Source organism: Lucilia sericata, unplaced genomic scaffold, assembly GCF_015586225.1.
Source record: "Lucilia sericata isolate MDLA Ls3-8-SP2 unplaced genomic scaffold, ASM1558622v1 Contig000217F_arrow, whole genome shotgun sequence".
In the NCBI taxonomy this organism is placed as follows: domain Eukaryota; kingdom Metazoa; phylum Arthropoda; class Insecta; order Diptera; family Calliphoridae; genus Lucilia; species Lucilia sericata.
The window spans coordinates 409,270-427,593 of NW_023994245.1; the positions used below are offsets into that span (position 1 = coordinate 409,270).

The 18,324-nt window shown below is 25.0% G+C and overlaps 1 protein-coding gene across 4 annotated transcripts in view; it reads right to left on the reverse strand.

Annotated features, from left to right (window-relative positions):
• Window positions 1-960: 960 nt before the first annotated feature.
• Window positions 961-18,324, reverse strand: part of LOC119602258 (protein held out wings) — a 93,987-nt gene continuing 76,623 nt past the window's right edge. Inside the window, exons 5-9 of one of the 4 annotated variants that reach the window (XR_005231327.1) lie at window positions 16,713-16,853; window positions 15,378-15,480; window positions 14,763-15,077; window positions 7,312-7,889; window positions 961-1,164 (exon numbers count right to left, since the gene is read on the reverse strand). Coding sequence is in view for 2 of the 4 variants with exons in the window: in XM_037953673.1 (XP_037809601.1) it covers window positions 7,786-7,886; window positions 14,763-15,077; window positions 15,378-15,480; window positions 16,713-16,853 (660 nt within the window). In the remaining 2 variants the exon portion in view is untranslated. Of the gene's footprint in view, window positions 1,169-7,311; window positions 7,890-11,687; window positions 12,053-14,762; window positions 15,078-15,377; window positions 15,481-16,712; window positions 16,854-18,324 lie in introns of those variants that run through there. The other 3 variants (XR_005231326.1, XM_037953673.1, XM_037953674.1) reach the window with 3 other exon arrangements.

Consider the following 18,324-nt stretch of genomic DNA (forward strand, 5'->3'; position numbering starts at 1 on the left):
CTTTTTTGAAAAAAAAAAAATGGTGCTTAATGATGAATGAGTGCAAAATTTATTTTGATTTTTTTTTACTTAAAATTAATTATTAATTTTTATTATTTTTATTTTAAACTGTTTTTAATATACAAAATATATATTTGTTTAAATTTAAAGTATAAAATATTATTTATTATTAAGATTTATTTAATTGTTGTTGTTGTTGTTTAATTTAATAATAATTATTATTATACGAGTTTTAGTTTTATATTTTTCTCAATATTAACAACTAAATATGGCGTTTTGTTAAACAAAATTTAATTTTTAATATGTAATTTCTTTTAATATTTTTCTTATTTTTTGTAATTTAAATTTTAGATTTTAAAGTTACGCTCCAATGTAAATTAAATTAACTAAAGAATTTAAATTTCTTAATTCAGAAAAATAAAATTAAAATGTGTGGGATATTGGTTTTTGTAGTTTAACCTAAAAACTAGTTACACAATTTTAACAAAATTAATTTTAAAGAAGAAAAAGAACAAGTTTATATATATTTTTACTTAAAATATATAAACTTAAGTTTCTTTTTTTTTTTGTTAAATTTTCTGTTTTTTTTTTAACTTATGAAACTAAATTGATATTTAAAGTATTAAGTAAATATTACACACAAGATGAAAAAAAATATAATTATAATAATAAAATATATATGATCATTATTATAAAAAAACAATTATATTGATTAATTTTTGTTGTTGTTGTTTTGTTAGGCTTATTTTTATATATAAAAAAAGTGAAAAAAGGCAATTTTTTGCCCAAGAGATTTTGCAAAAAAGTTTTAAATAATGAAAAGTAGAGAATTTGAAAATTTTGTTCGTTTTTTTAGAAAATATACCAAAAAAAAGAGATATCTTTAATATTTAATAGAAGATTTTTTGTTGTTGTGGTTTGTAATACAATGAGATTCATTTCTTGTAGATTTTTATTTTAAAGTGTTTTCCACTTTTTTTTAGTTGTTGATGAGACTCTTCTTTCCTTTGTTATTAAAGATGATTTTGAGTTTGTTGTTGTTTAAATCCTGTAGTAGTCATTGTTGTTATTTTAGTTGAGAAGTTTGTTTTTTTTTTAATTTCAGAGTAGTTGCAGCTTAAACACAGGTTTTATTTCTTCTGTAATTTTTTACTTTTTAGTCATCTACCTTTTAGACGCCCCAGTTGTTTTATATATTTTTTTCAATTAAACGTTATTTTTTTATTTTTACGTTATTTTTGTGGGAGTTGGGTTAGAGAGCATGTTGAAGAGAGGAGCAAAAGAAGAAAAAAATGGTTAAGAGTTAGTAAATATTAATTGTTATTAATTAAATGTTTGATGTTTCGATAATTTGATGCAATTAAGTATTAGAAAACAAATTAAATTACATTTTAATAATCATGTGTAGGTAGGTGTATGTTTTTAAATAATTTTATAAAACAAAAATAAATATTTAAAATAAATATTGCTTTAATTTTTATTAAAAATTGTTAAAACGTTTAAAATCTTTTAAGTTTTGATAAAGTTCCTAAATGGCTTCAGTATTTTTGTTTGAAATTAATCACCCCTATTCTGCATTCTGATTACGTTTACGCATTTAGTTACGCAACGATCGAAAAAAGGTATTTCAACAAAAAACTGAATCGTAAGAAAAAGAAAAAGCAATTCCATTTCGTTTCAATGCTTTACGAGTGTGTGTATTCTGCGTTACGATCGTACCTACGTTTTTGTAAGTTGTTGTTTATGTGGCGGAGAGTCGAATCGCAATGCAGAATACCAAAGTTGCTAAACGGAGAAAATTTCGATTCGAATTGAAATGCAGAATAGGGGCCAATAAGGGGCGAATTCGTAAATGTTGAATAAAGTTTTCGCAGAGAAATTTCTTATGAAGTAGATTTCAAAAGACTACTTCTTGTAGATTGAAAGTGTGGGAAGATTTTTGTACAATAAGCATGTTTCTCTATCAAAAACTACAGAGGGATTCCAATCACATGTTACAATGACAGAATCGGGCTATTAGTAATGAGCGACAATTGATGAGATATGTCCTTTTTAAGATTATATCAATCGATACCGAGTACATTTTACGTTAATTTTAAAACTTTGTTTCCATACAAAAGCTTCTTATATTTGAATGATTTTAAAATTGTCACTAAGTGACACTTTTGTCAATAGCCATTTACATGAGGACTCGAAATTCAAAAAGAATTTGAATCAATTTTGATTAACATTCCTTTGGTCTAGAAAGAATGATATAACAGAACAATGATCAAATATAGATCTTGTTGTAGAGAACTTTAAAAAAGTTTCTGAATCAGTAAAGTTTTCAAAATTTATCGAAAATGTATCGAATTATCGAGTCAGATTTTGATTCCTTATATCGAACATTTTACCGTCATTGAAATTTCTCTCTTTAATACGAGAACTTATTCGATTACGAATACGATAATTCAGCCACTGATCACTTGACTATTTGATCAATTCGTCAAATCAAATTTTAATGATCATAATAGATTAAGAGTCAATATTTTGATATCTCGTAAGACTGAGAGCAAAAACTAAAAAATTTTTCAGTATTTAAGTTAAACTTTCTCATTCCTTTTTTTTCACAAGATAGTAAAAGAAAAGCAACATTTATTTCAAATTTTCATTTAAAAAATCGAATGACATCCCTGCAATTCTCATTAAGCCTTAAACTGTCTTGCTAACTTTTAGCAGAATAACGAAGAAAGTCATGATATAGTTATCATCGAATTGTCATGCAAATGAGGCCTTAATATAGACTTTACAGTTTATGTTTATAAGAGCTAATAATGAGCATGATTGGGATGGATTTGACAATTTTAAGAACTTTTAATTTTAAATTAGTTTTGTGTGTAAAAACCGTTACCAAATTTAACTGATATTTGAAATTGAAAAGAAAAATTTCTCATATAGATTTCAAAAAGTAAACAAAATAGACTAAAATATTAAAAAAAATTCAAATAAAGATTAGAGTCTCATTCTAAATCATTTATTAAAGGTTTATATAATAATTTTTGTAAGAAAATTTGTTTTATAAACCTATAAGGGCCTCATTCATAACAATTTATTACAGGTTTATAAGACAATTTTTCATATAAAATTTGTTCTATAAACCTTTGATAAATTGTTCTGAATAAGGCAGTATTTCTATTACAAAGTTAATAAAATTATTTTAAATATCAAATCCTACAAAATTTCAAATATCAGTTAAAAAAAACACATATTTCGAAAAACATTTAAACGAACAATACGACGATAAAGGTTGTTAATATTCGAAATTTCGAACATGTGATTTGGTTAAATCGCAACAATGTTATATACACACACACACAAAACATACACATATAGTTAAAATAAAGAAAAATTAAAAGTTCTTAAAACTGATTTAAAATACTGATTTTAATTATCTTTTAACATACACATACAGACACATGATTATTAATTAATAAACATTCATATTTCTTCGATTAGATTAATTATTCTTTTTGGTTTTTTTTGAGATTTGTGCAAAAATGTAAAGAAAGTTAATTAATTTTTTTTTATTCAAGTTTAATGACAAAGTTTGTTTTTTTTTTTTTTTGTTTTAATATTTTTTTATAAAGTAATTTACAAAAACATGAATTATAGATAAAAAAAATTAATAGATTTTAATAAATATTTTTTAATAAAATATTATTTAATATAAATTGTTTTTTAGTTAACTTGGCCTTTGGTTAGTTTTTATATCATTTAGCAAAAAAGTAAAATTATAAACAAATTATTATATATAAAAATAGTTGTTGTTGTTTTTAAGATTAAATGTAATTATTATTAATTAATAAAATTAAGAAACAAAATTATTATTAAATAAATACTGTTTGGCTATGAAAAACATACAAAAAATTAAAATTAAGAAAGTAAAAGTTGTTTGAAAAAATAATAAAGAACAGTTAAAATTATTATTATTAATAACATTAGATTATTTAAATGTTTAAGAGAGTATTAATAAAATTATTTAAATTATGTATAAAAAAAAACATTTGCATTTGTGCGATGTAAGGAAGAAAATTGAAGAAAATGTGTGAAATTAAGGATAAAAAAAATTTCAATATTAACGAGTTGAAAACAAGCTGGTTTAAGGCGACATTTAAAGAACTTTATAAGTTTGATAAGACAATTGCTAATATTGTGTAGGAGAGTAAAAGGAAAATCCAAAAATTTCGTTATTAAATTTGTTATTTGTTATTGAGTGTGACCTTTTATGAAATTATTATTAAAAATTTTGGAATATTTTACAAATTTTTCGTTAAAGTATTTGATTTTTTTAAAATTTTGTAAAACCTATTTTTATTTTAAATTTAGTTCATTACTGTCACAGTTTTTTATGACAAAATATTGTTGTTTTTTTATAAAAGTTTTCATTTAGGAAGATATTTTTACTTTAGTTTAGCTTGAATTCATTTTAAATTTCCTGTCATGTCAGAATTTTGTCATAATTAAAACAAAATTTGTCTAACTTTGTCACTTAAATGGCAGTCATAACACTCAGTTATGATTTAGTGTCAACATTTTTTCATTGTTGATCACTTTCCGAATTGTATAAGACTTTCTTGTCATGTCACAAATCTGACGCTGTCAGTGTGACAGAAAAAAGTAACCTGTTGGTCATTGTTGAAAAGAAGTTATTGAAGGTATTCAACATATTGGCCAAAATTTATATGACACTTTTGTCATTTGAGACAAATTCTAATCTTTAGACATAACGGCATAAATCTTGGTCATTCTCAGAATGACAGAAAGTTATTACAACTTCATACTTATTGGTGCTAAATACATAATGGAAATTGTCATCACATTGTCCAAGATTTAGATGACACTTTTTGACATTATGACATTCGATATCGAACCACTTTCTTGTCATGTCACAAATCTTATGCTGTCAATGTGACAGAACAAAGTTGAGGCATGCAACCTTTTAACTTATTACTGCTCAATATGTGTATAATGGCAATTGTATTTAGATACCCAAGATTTAGATGACACTTTTGTCATTAAGACAATAGTCAAATTCTAATATTTAGACATTATAATAATGACATAAATCTTGGTCATTCTCAGAATGACAGAAAGTTATTACAAGTTTTAACTAATTGCTGCTAAATACGTAATAGAAATTGTCATCACATTGTCCAAGATTTAGATGACACTTTTTGACATTATGACATTCGATATCGAGCAAGAAATATCAAATAGTTTAAATCAAATGTGGAAATTTGTTTTCGTTATAAAAGTACATTCGATAAAGAATACCTTAATACGGTTCATGATATCTCCAGTTATAATAAATAAAGATCTATATCAACAATCTTAAAGTTGCCACTAACTAAGTAACAACTTTGTCATTATCAAGTAAGATTTGATTATTATGTAAGATTTGCTTTCTCAACTTTAACACAATACAAGGAAATTGTCATTTTATCTAACACTATAACAAAATTGTTAATAATTTTATTAAATATTGAAATTTTTTGTTTAAAATGAAAAAGTTAAAACGAAAGTTTTATTAGAATTTGGTGAAAGTTTTAAAATGGATATTTGTGAGGGGGATGGATGTAATTTATGTGCCTTAATGAAAATGTTTAAGGTGTTTTAGATGAGGTTTTTTTTTTGTTGAGAAGAATTATAAACATTTTTTTTAAGCAATGCAAATGCAAGTTTTGTTTTTTTTAGAGTTTTACATATACAACTTACAAACTAAAAGGTTTTTTTTAATGACTTAAATTATAAATAAAGAAAAACCACAACCAAATATTAATAAATAAGTTTAAGTTTAATATTAAGTTTTTTAGCCTAATTTGTTATTATAATTGTTGTAGTTGTTGATTAATTTGTCAATTCAATTAGTTATGAAAAAAATGAGGTTTTAATTTTTCTTCTTAAAGGGTTAATTTAAATAAAATTGTTTTCAATTTTGGCTCAAAAGGTAGATAACTAGCAAAATTTGTTTTTTTTAACAAATAAAGGGGACGGTAACGAAGTGTTTTATAACTTGGGCCAGCGTAGATTCCAACGTTGTTGTTGTTTTTTTTTTTTTTTTTTTTTAATCAAAGGGAAATTTTTTTAAAAATTATTAGTAATATTAATTTTTTTTTCTTTTTTAAGGGATTAGTTTTTTTTTCTTTAAATTCAAAACAAAAAGTTTGGGTGTTTTTTGTTTGCTTTTTCGTCTGTTGTTTAAATTATTGACCTTTATTTTTCTTGTTTTCTTTTGTTTAAAAGCTAAGTGTACATTTTATAAAAAAAAAGTTAATTTTTTTTTTGAGGCAAAACAAAATTTTGTTGCTTTTTTTTTAAAGGCTTTATAAATATTTTATATAAAGATTTCCACTAAACGAGAGACATTTACAAAATTTAATTATATTATAAAGTGTATATAAAAAATACTTTTTTAAAAACTAACCTAAAACTAATTTTATATTTAAATGTAATAAATTTGATTTTCTTAAATAGAGTTCTTTTATAAATTCTGTTTCCTTTTTGTTTTTGTTTTTTTTTTTTTTCTTGCTTATCTTTCTTTTAAAGTTCTGCAAAGGCACAAGTCAACTTAGAAACAATTATTTGTTTTGTTTATTTATTAAAAAATGATTCTAAGGTATTGAGTTTTTTTTTTTTGCTTTTTCACAAATTTTTAACTGGTTTTTGTTTGTTTGTTTTGATTTTTCTCAAAGAAGAAATATAAGTGTTGTTGAAATTTATTTCTTTTTTTTTTTTTCTTAATTGCCGTAAAAAAATATATATAAATAAAATAAAAATTCATATAACAAAAGGGACAATATTTTTATTTTAAATAAATTAAGAAATTTTTTAGAAAAGATAAAACATTTTGAGTGAGATTGTTAATTAAAAGTATCAAAATGTAACCTAAACTACGATTCGAACTCAAGCCTGAAAAATAATTAATCAGTAACTAATTGAAAAAGGAAAAGTTAAGAACTTTTTATTCTTACAGATTTTGGTATTTAAGAAAGAATAAAAAATCTAGTAAATTTTAACTTAATGAAACGTTTAAAGGTCTCTGGCTAAAACTGCAAGAACCAATTTATTATTAAATTGTTTCAAAATTTAAAATAATTTAGTTATTTTAACACTAAACTATTAACAATTTAAACAAAATATTGACCTTTTCTAATTATAGTTTCTAGCATATTGTCTCTTTTGTTAAATGTTAAATTAAAACAGAAAAATAAAATAAATATTTAAAAAAAATTAATATATAAATATATGAATAATAATTTAAACACAACTAACCTGTTTTAAGCTGTAAAAATTGAGTTTTGTAATTTTGTAAGAATTATGGTTAAATAGTTTTGCTTTTAATGCATACAAATCAAGTCATTTTACACACATCAGAGATATTTAACTATTTGGTTACAACAATCAATATGCCAGGGAGGGGCCCCTTCTAAAAACAGGCTTTTTTCTTACTTTTTTTTTTTTTTTTTGTTTTAAAATAAAATTAAACTTTTTCACCAACATAAAAAGAAGATTTGTTCGTTTGTTATGAAGTGTGAATAAAAAAGAAAATGGAAATTATAAAATATAACACAATATTGTTATTAATTTTTTTTTAAACTTAAAAGAAAAACGACAAAATTTTTAAACTTTAGCTCAATTATGTAAACAAAATTAATTAATGTTTAGTTAAAATTAATTTAGGTAAAAAAAAATGAAATTCACTTTTATGTATTTTTTTGTTTTTTTCGCAGAGAAAACACTTTTTTTTTATTGGATCTCTATAAAGCCTGGCTTAGTTGGGACCCCCACAGCAGCTCTCTGATATGGATGTTCACGATTAGCCGCCAAACGTCGTTGTTTAATGGCTCCTACTAAAATACATGGGTATATAATTAATAAATTTCAAATTTGTTTTTTGCGTTTGTTTGTTTTTCATATAAATATATAAAAAGTAATAAAATGTTCATAAAAATAAAAATAATAATATTTCACAACTACTAAGCTCTACTACTTAAATAATACAAAAATAATATAATAATATATAAAAAAAATTAAAAAAAAAATTCTAGTAATTTGCCTTAATTAACCAATTTGTTTATAGTTTAAAAAACAATTTTTCAAATTTTTTTTAAAGTTTCATAAATTTCTTTGGAATGAAACGTATTAACTGGGTTTGTTTTTTTCTAGGTTGGTTGTTGTTAGGTTTAAAGCAAAAGTGTTTTTTTATTTATTTATAAAGTTTTATAATAATTTTTTTATAAAACAAGTTAAAATTTTCTAAAACTTAAGTTTGTTTACAAACTTTTTAAATTTTTTTTAAGTGTAGTGTTTTTAATACTTTTTTTAGATTTTTCTAAACCTTTAACTTGTTTTATTTTTAAATATAAAAAAAATAATTTATAAAAAAAACTTAATCAAAAATTTTTTAAATATTTTAAAAAAGTATGATTCTAGTATTGTTTAAGTTTCAATTGCTGACTAGTTTATTTCAACTGATGTTTTTCTTTAACATTTTATTGCTTAATTTGTGGACGGAAACTGTATGAGCTTTTGTTATTGTTATTGTTTTCTTGGAAATTTTTTAATCGTTTAATTAATAAAATTAAACAGAAAGTAAACTATTTAATAAAATTTTAACACAGTTCTCTAGTTTAAATAAAAACTACTATTTAGTTGTTCTAATTAACTAGTATTTCCCAAATTTCAGAAAGTTTTTTAAAACAAGAACTATACAAGTTTTAAAATTCTATAAGCTTTTAGATTTAAAGTTTAGTTTTTCAATCAATCGATCAAATATTTGATTTCTTATCACAATTTTGGAAAAAAGAGTTTGATTCATTAATATCTGGAGATTCCTTGCTTAAGATCGATATATAAACGAGATAGTTGTAAATATAGAGATGTGAAAAACACATTTAAACCCCGATGTATGATGAACTTTTGGTTTCAGCTTAGAAAGAGCTTTGTGTCTATATCAAGATAAAAGATGGAACCGAAAGTTTCCCACGCAAAGATTTTGCTTCAGGTTATTTGGTAGACCCCGTTCTTTTCAAGATCAGGATTAAGTTCGCACGAAAGTTACAACGATTTAAAATGACTTTTGATCTTAAATTATAAGCAAGTTTTTCAATATTGAGTAAGACAAAGTAATCTAAACCCGATCTTTGGCGGGATATAGTAATATTATTCGATTTCTGATTGAATTTCGAATCACACTCAAATTCGGTGGAATAAAGAGAATCGAATACGAGGAATGATCCAATGGATACTGCACATTGGTACGCTATCCTTGCATACACCAGCTGTGTGATGTTAAAATTGCGTTAACTCCTTCGATGACATCTTATTCATCATTCAACCCCCAATTACATAGTGCCGGTCCACATACAAAAACTTTAGTTGAGAAACTTTTTCTTAATTCTCTTTTAAAGTTTCCTTAATGTCTACACATAGAAACTTTTGTTTCAGAAACTACGTGATAATTGCATTGATTTGTTTTTGAACGAATGAGAAGAATAACAAAACAAAACGAGTTTCCGAGTACGAAAAACTCCGTACCGCGAGAGAGATGAATGATATTTCTTTCTCTCTCTCTCTCTCTCACGCAAAGTTTCCCAAAAATAGTTTCCTAGTGTGGACCGGCAGATACTGAACAACATGATTGGTCATAGAAAATTTCAGCTGCGAATTACACAAGTTGTATGTAATTCGCAGTTGGATTACTTAACGAATTACGAATGAATGAGTGTCATCTCTAATTTTTATAGGGTATTTATCATAATCATTACAAAATAATGATTGGAAAAAAAAATAATATGGCGATGAACCTGTCAAAACAAATTACGAATGTGTCGTAGAAACGTGTTAATTGACTATCGTCATTGAGAGGCCGAATTAAGTAATTCAACTGCTCGTGTGAACTTGGTATTAAGAGGCCTTTACACTATCACACTTTACGTACGTAAAGTCGTTCCCACAACAATTGGATCTTCGCTCCGGAACGACCCGAGTCATACACGTCCAAAGATTGTCAACCCAGCGACAGCTGTATCAACCGAACGTTGAACAACAACGTACGTAAAGTCTAATGAAAAAGTAACATGAAATTCCATCCGTATGACAAAAAGTGAATAAAAGTCATATGATTTATATTCTTTGTATTTACACGATTGTTATAAAACAATAACAAAGTAAGATGGTGGAAACAGCTGTTTCACTTTTTTTGTATGTGTTTGATTTAATCGCATTGATTGTTTTAGAACTGTCAAATTTTGCATCCGTATTTTCTTTCAATGTATGATGGTTATGATGGTAAACCTAACCTATCCATACTCTTCTACACAAAATTTTGACAGATCATATTACTTGTGAGCACGTGTAAAGGGGGTTTTAGGAGGAACTGTTTAAACATGACGTCGTGTTCCTTGACTGCAAGAAAATTTTTGTATTTTGCGCTAAAGATATCAAACATTTGATCATTTTTCACTTTAAAAACTTTAAAAAATTATTTTTCAAAAATTAAGAAACTAAAATCAATACTTCTTAAAACAAAAGAAAAACAATAAAGAAAATTAAACTTAAATAATAATTTAGCACCTTTTTAGATTCAACATTTAAACATAAATAATGGTGTAATGTGTGTAACAAAATTTCTAAATAATAAACTAAACTTAAAAAATTAATAATAAAAATAATTAAAAACAAAAAAAAAAAAAAAAGAAAATTCTTATATTGCTTTAACCCTGCTTGTTGCTTGACTATTGTTTTTAAATTAAAAAAAAAAAAAAAGAATTTGTAAACAAAAAAATGGCACATAATGGAAAATTCAAACGACTTCTTAAAAATGAAACAACTAAATTAAAAAATTTGTTAAAAATTGAAAAAAAAAAATTGTATAAAAACTTTTTTGAGTATAGAAAACAAAAACAAACTCTCACAGAGCTGTTTAAATGGACATAGACCAACATTGTCGAATAGACTGTAACTATTTAATAGAGAACTAAAGCAAGAAAGATTTAGTTCCCAAGTGTGGAGAATGTTTAAGCTTCTGCTGATTCCACTTTCCTAATTCTATAACAGTTGCCATGTTGTTTTTGTTTTGAATAAAAATATATATCGGTAGGTATTTCGTGTGATGCTAAATTACACTGAGAGAAAAACTTTAAAAAACTTATTTAAAAACTAGCATTTACTCTTGGTGTTTTTTTTTTAAAAAATGGCTATTTTCTTAAATTAAACTTAAAAATTACCCTAGAACCCTTAAATTACTTTAAAAACTCTAACTTATATTGCATTTAAAATAATATAAAATAAACAAATTAATAATAAATCTATGAAAGCTTTGCAAATACTTTTGTTGTTGTTCATTTTTTTGATTTAAAGAAAATTTCTACAAAATTCTACAAAAAACTATAAACAGAATTTTGTTAATTTTTTTTACATTTATATATACACAAGTTAAAAAATAAAAAAATAATTATTATAGAAATTCAAAAAGTTCTCAACTAGATTATACTCATTTTGCTTGATAAGAGATTTTTATTTTTAAATAAATATTAAAAATTATATATAAATATAAATTAAAAACAAAAAAAAAAAAAGATCATTAGAAATGTTTTAAAACTAAATAAATAAAAGAAAACACTTTTGCTTTTAAAAATCCTGTTCATATGTTGTTGTTGTTTTTTAAATAAAATTTGAAAAATTTTATTAATGTTGGTGTTGTTTTTTGTCCTAACCTTAAAATTATTATTTATTATAAAATACATTTAATGTTGCTACTTGTTTTTCGAGCAATAACTCTTTTTTTAAAGTTTAAATTAAATATTTCCTTTAGCTTGGCTGGATTTTCTTTCTGTTTCAATTTGTGTTTTTTTATATAAAATAAAACTATTATTACTGTTTTCTTTTAAATATAAACTACTTTTTGTGTTTTTTTGTTTGTTTTTAAAAAAATATATTGTTTAATAAACAAAACAAAAATTTTTATAAATTGTTTTTTAAAACACGGAGCCAGCATGCAAATATCGACCAACTGTAAAAATTGTTTTGAATAAAATAAATAAAATCAACAAATCAAATTTATAAAAATTATGGGGAGGATATAGAAAAAAATGTTAAACTAAAATTGAGTTTTTAGTTTTTTTTTTATCTAAAAAAGGGGTTAAAGGTTAAAGAAATGTATTTCATATTTGAAATGTATTTCAAGGGTTAATTGATTTTATTGTTGATTGGTTTTGTGTATGAATTTTAAAGCTGTTTTTTTGCATTTACTAGTTATTATAATAAAAAGCTTTTGGGTTAAAATTAAAAAAAGCGAAATTTTAATAAATGAGTGAGGTGCAAAATGACTATTTTCTTATAAATTTGCCATGGCACTAAACACAAGTATCGATTTTTAATAATTAAAAAATAATAAATAAATTATAAAAACTAAATAAAAATAAAATAAATTCGTCTCACACGAATATAAAAATAACCTCCACCGTTAATAGCTATAGAAAACAAAGATTTTTAAAAAAGTTTCGAGGTAAAGAAAATCCTGCTTCGTAGTAAATTTGCAATAGTAGCAAATATGCTTTAACTCTTTCTATATCATGTTGCAAAGATTTTTTTTGTTGCTCCAAATTCTCTAGACCTGTTTGCAATGATTTTTGGTTTTGCAAGTTTGATTAAGTGTAGTAAATCTTTGCAAATGTTGCAAACCTTTTTTTCTATTTAAAGTTAATTCTGTCATATTTTTAAGGATTCTCAATCGCTTTACAGTACGGCATTTATAAGTGAACATTATTCGTTGTGGTAAATTTACAAGGGTAGCAAATGTAATTATATTTGTACGCTCTGAAGAGTATACAATAATTTCTGTATTATATTGCGTATATATTTTCTTTTTGACATATAATCTGTCAATAGTCTTGCTACTGCTTAATTGCAATGATTGCTATTTTTGGTTTAACTGAGGCAGAATTTGTTTATCTCTTGCAAGTTTGTTCAAGTATAGCAAATCACATTTGTCTCATGTTCCCTAATGACTTTTACAATACCGCTTTTATGAGTAAACATTATTTTTTGTGGTAAATTTACAAGGGTAGCGCAAATATGCTTAGACTTATTTCCTATAAAGAGTAAAAATATCGTTTCAGTTTTATTGCAAACTTATTCTCATTATCTTTGTTGCTGCATAATTGCAATACCTACTTGGTAATTTTGGTTTTACTAGGGCAGTATTGTCTCTATGTTCTCTGGACCAGTTTGCAATGATTTTTAGTCTAGCAAATTTGAAAAAGTGTAGCAAACTCTAGTATTGTATGTGTGCTTCCTGTAGGTTACTGGTTAGTGATGTAGCCTGTGGTTTACGACCTGAGCCACTGGTAGGGGAGAGCACAAAAAGCCCGATGGAGTCCTAGGTTTATGTCTTCGGATTTTTGTTGGATTTAATTGTAAGAACTTTGTTAAATTTACCAAATTAGCATCAATTGCTAGGGCTGTATGCTATGAAAAGTGCATATACACGAAATGTTTGATTTTTAGCCTTGCAAATATGATAAAGTGTAGGAAAACACAAGATTTGTGTTAATTTTTCCATGTTTGCAAGGATTGCTACGGCCGTTTTTTGCAATAGAATTTAGTATTGCAAATCTAATCAGGTGTTGCAAACCATAATTTGCTATAATTTTCTTCAAATTAAGGATTTTTAGTTAGACTTGCAAGGTTTACAAGAGTAGTTTACTAGGGTAATTGTATGCCGCTATAAAAAACATTTAGAAACAAAAAACCACCAACGTAAATGGTCTTAGAGTCATGTCTACACTGATTTGAAAGTTCCTTGAAGCAGGAGTTAAACAGACGGACTTTTAAACTAAAAAGTTTTTATAGAAAACTTTAAAAAGGTTAAACAAGGTGGAGATTATTTTCAAAATAACAAAAATAACTAAAGAAAACATAAAATTAAATAACAAAAAATTAAAAAAAAAAAAACAAAAATAAAATAAATATTTAAAAAAATGCAATGAAAACTTTAAATACTATTTAAGCCATTTAAATATTTAACTTTAAGCTTTACTATTAAAACAAATTCTTAAAGAATTTGAGTTTCTAAATTTAAAAATTGCAAAAATTTACTAAACTACAATTTAAAATAAAACCTAAACCAAAAAAAAACACTAAATTTATAAAATTTGTAAACAAACACAGTGAAAATGTAAACAAAACAAAAGCTTAAAAAGAAAAAAGGATTTAAATATTTTTCAATAATATCCTAAAGCAAATTTTCAAAAATTTCACTAAGTTTGTTAACAAATAATTTCCTTTTTTTTTTTGAAAATTTTCCAAAATAATAAACATGATTTCTTTAAACATTAGTGTGATTGCTAGATGTGTGATGTTTGATATTAGCTTTTTTGTTTAAAAATTATTGCTCGCATATTAAATAAATTTCTGTTGAAATTTTAATGATTATTTTGTTTTTGTTTAAATGTATGTTTGTAAAACGTTCATTAAATTATGAATTAATTAAATAAATTATTCTTGGTTATTTCGTAAAGACCATAAATAAATGTTTTGATTTAAGGCATTTGTTGGTTTTGTTGTAAAATGTATTATAACTAAAATTAAATTATTGATATAAAAATAAGACAACAAAATACATATATGTATGTATGTAGTAATTAAAAAAAAAAGAAAATGTGAGAATAATAATAAAAAAAAGTATAAAAAATAGTAAATTTATCTAGCAAACAACCCACCGCTATGATCTGCGTATTCCGTCAGCAAAGGATTTCCAGTGAGGGCGGTATTGTAGAGATTATAATCGGCGTATGGAGCAAAAATCATGCCATGAGCAGGATTTTCAAATGCATTAGCAGGTGTTGCAGTACCCGATAATATGCTCGCCGCTGTTGTGGGCACCGTCATGCGCTGTGACAGTATTAAAGGAGCGCCCAGTGGGGCAGCAGTAGGGGCGCGCATTTGTTGAGCCAAACCAGGCAGACTGGCCTGAGTCAAGAGACGATTATCAGCCGAGGCAGCGGCTACAACACGACGCCAATCTTCATCACAAACTAAGAGAGAAATAAAAGTGTAAAAGGACAAAGTTTAGGTATGGACAATTTTTTTAAATTAATGGAAAAAAATATATATACTATTTATTAAATAAAAATGTTAAACAACCGATTAATTATTATTGTTGTGGCTGGTTTGGTTTTATTAACAAGTTTTTGTTAAGAAAATTAACTTTAGTGAAATTGTAAGTTTTGGCCAAACTTTACAATTTCTTTAAGAAATTAATTTTATTAATTGAATTATTTAGCATTTTGTTTGTTTGTTTGTGTTTGAGTTTTGTTTCGTTTTACACAACATACCTTGAGCTGCATTTTTGACGGCGGTTGTATCCCTATAAGTGCCATTAATTATTGCTAATTCCATCAGTTGACGTTTCTTAAGCTCATCTTCGCCTTCCGCTTGCTGTTAGTATCAGTTTTTGAGTTTTGGTTTTTTTTTTTGAGATTTTAAAAAAAGTTTGTTTGTTTTTTTGTTTTGTTTGTTTTCAGGTTAAAAACATTAATTTTGTTTTTTTGGTCAGAAAAATAAAATGAAAATAAAATTTGTCAATTAATAAAGAGGGTTATTTGAATTAAAAAAAGTTTGTTTTAATAAGAATTAGATAAAAAAATAAGGAACATGATCAGCAGAGCTGGGGTTTTATTAAATGTGTTTTTAGAGTGTCATCTAAAGAGAGAAATGTTGGTTATACTTCGTTCAATAGACATAAAAATGTCGATATAATTTAAACAAAAGATCGGTGACACACGGTTTGATCTTCAGTTGAATAAAATTAAAGCATTTGTCTCTCTTGTGAGAGATATTTTGTTTATTCTTCATTCAATACAGAGCAAATTGTCAATAATATGTAATCAAAAGATCATTAACAGAATGATCATCAGTTGTAGAAGATTTTAGATAAAATTCTTATTAACAATGTAATATAAGTTTAACTCTCTCTAATGAGAGAAATTTAGTTTATTCTTCATTCAATATAAATCAAATTGACAAATTAATGTAATCAAGAGATCAGTTGGACGATGATCTTAAAATGGATGATAACATCATACAAGAATACATCTCTCTCAAGGGAGAGAAATTTAGTTTATTCTTCATTGTGATCAAAAGATCAGTGATACCATGTTCCTCGATTAGTCACAATTTCAGATTAAATTCTTATTAGACAAGCTTCATCTCTCTCTAGGAGAGAAATTTATATTATTTCTCATTGAATATAGAACAAATTGTCAATAAATTGTAACCAGAAGATCAGTTGATCTTCAATTGGAAAAGATTTTAGCAGAATATTCTTCTTAACCCCAAAACGATAACCACTTTTTCTCTCTCTAGCTGTAAACTCCATAGAGAATTCTGAAAAACTAAAGCCTAGTTTTTCAAAATCCCCCAAAAACACCGCCATTTTTTAATATAGACTTTTTGCTTGCATTTTTTGTTCTTACACTCCTTGCAACAGTTATTAGCATTAAAATTAATTTGTTTAAAAAGAAATTGTTTAAAAAAAACAATGGTAGAAAAAAATAGAACAAAAATCACAAAAAAAGAATTTGTTATATTACTTTTGGTTAAAGTTTAATGAGTTTCAGTTTAATGTTAAAATTTTAAAAATAAGAAAAAAAAACTGTTTAAAAACTTACCGGTATGAGTAGTTTTTGTACTTCAGCGACGGCTTGACTTAATTTGATTTTGGCACGATTTTCTGTATCTTCGACGGTAATCAAGACATGTAGTTCATCTGATAAATGTTCCCAATTGGGTTTGCCTCTATTAGCATCTTCCTGTTAAGCAAATGGAGAAAAAAAGAAAGAAAAATTAATTAATAAATTTGTTGCAGTATAAAGGCTTTTTTAACAAAGTATTGCAAATTCTTTGTTCCAGCTGGTAATTGCTGTTTTTTTAACCCTTCCTTTGTAGAGGAAAGGGGGTATTCTTTAAGTATTAAACTCTTGACAATTGCCGTTATAAAAGAAACCAAAGAAAATTTTTCTTTTTTTTTCCTTTTTGAAGTCAATTAAAAGGTATGTTTTTGAAAGGATTTAAATTTTTCTCAAAAAAAAGAAAAGAAAAATCTGTTAACAAATTTGTTGCCATTACTTTGAGTAAAATTAATTATGCTTAATGAATTGTTATGTTATTTGTCATACAAGTAGTTTATTTTGAAATATTGTTAAAAATGTTTTTCTTCTTCCACATTTTCGTTTATAATACCAAATGGAATTTTCACTACTAGATGTTTAAATAATAAAAGGAAATAAATTAAATTTCCGAAAGCCACCTCCCAACCATTTAATGGTGACAATACAAAATAAAAAACAACTTTTTATACAGAAAATTAAGTTTTATGAGCAAAAATACAGCAGCACTAGCAGTAGGGGAGGGAATTTTGTACAAAGGAAAATAATAATTAATTTTTGTATACATCTGTGCAGTTCAGCATAAAGTGTGTATATTTAGGTACGAATGAATATGTGAGACAGTAAAAAGTATTTTTTGGCAAGACTTTAAAAAAAGAATGAAAATTACATTTTTATAATAAAAAAGATTTTTCCTGTCGCAAAATAATTTTTAACACTATTTTTTACACAACAACACTTTTAGAGAAAAATTAACATAAGAAAATATAAATCAAAAACAATAGCAATAACAATAACAATTGTTGCAGTAAAAATATCCCTGCAAGCATTTGGGAGACAAAATCAGATTTTTGCAGACGAATCGTTATAAGCACTTCTGCAAGATAGTTAGATGAGAGTACATATGTTACAAAAATAAATATATCTCCTTAAATATGTAGAAGATAAAACTTTTGCAGGTTTTTGAAGACGAAACGTTATAAGCACTTCTGGAAAACAAATTAAGTTATTATTTCGATCTTCCCGCTCTAGACGTTGAAGTCACTACAGGATGATAGTTGAAAGCTTTTACACATTTTACAAACATAAAGTTTAAATGTTTTTTATACACGTTTAATCATCTTCTAGAGGATAGTTAGAAGTCACTGCATATTTTTCAAAACAAAATGACTTGTTTTCGAATTTCCATTCTTTTATTGGGTACGTGTAATTCACTTTTGGTTGATAGTTGTGAGATTGTACACATTTTAAAAACAAAATCCAGTGAATTGTTATCATCTGGAAGTATACCTGTAATTCACTTCTGGATGATAAATAGAAGACAGTACATATTTTACAAAACAATATTAATTGCTTTAGAATATCCATTTACTTCTTGTGTACGTTTAAATCACTT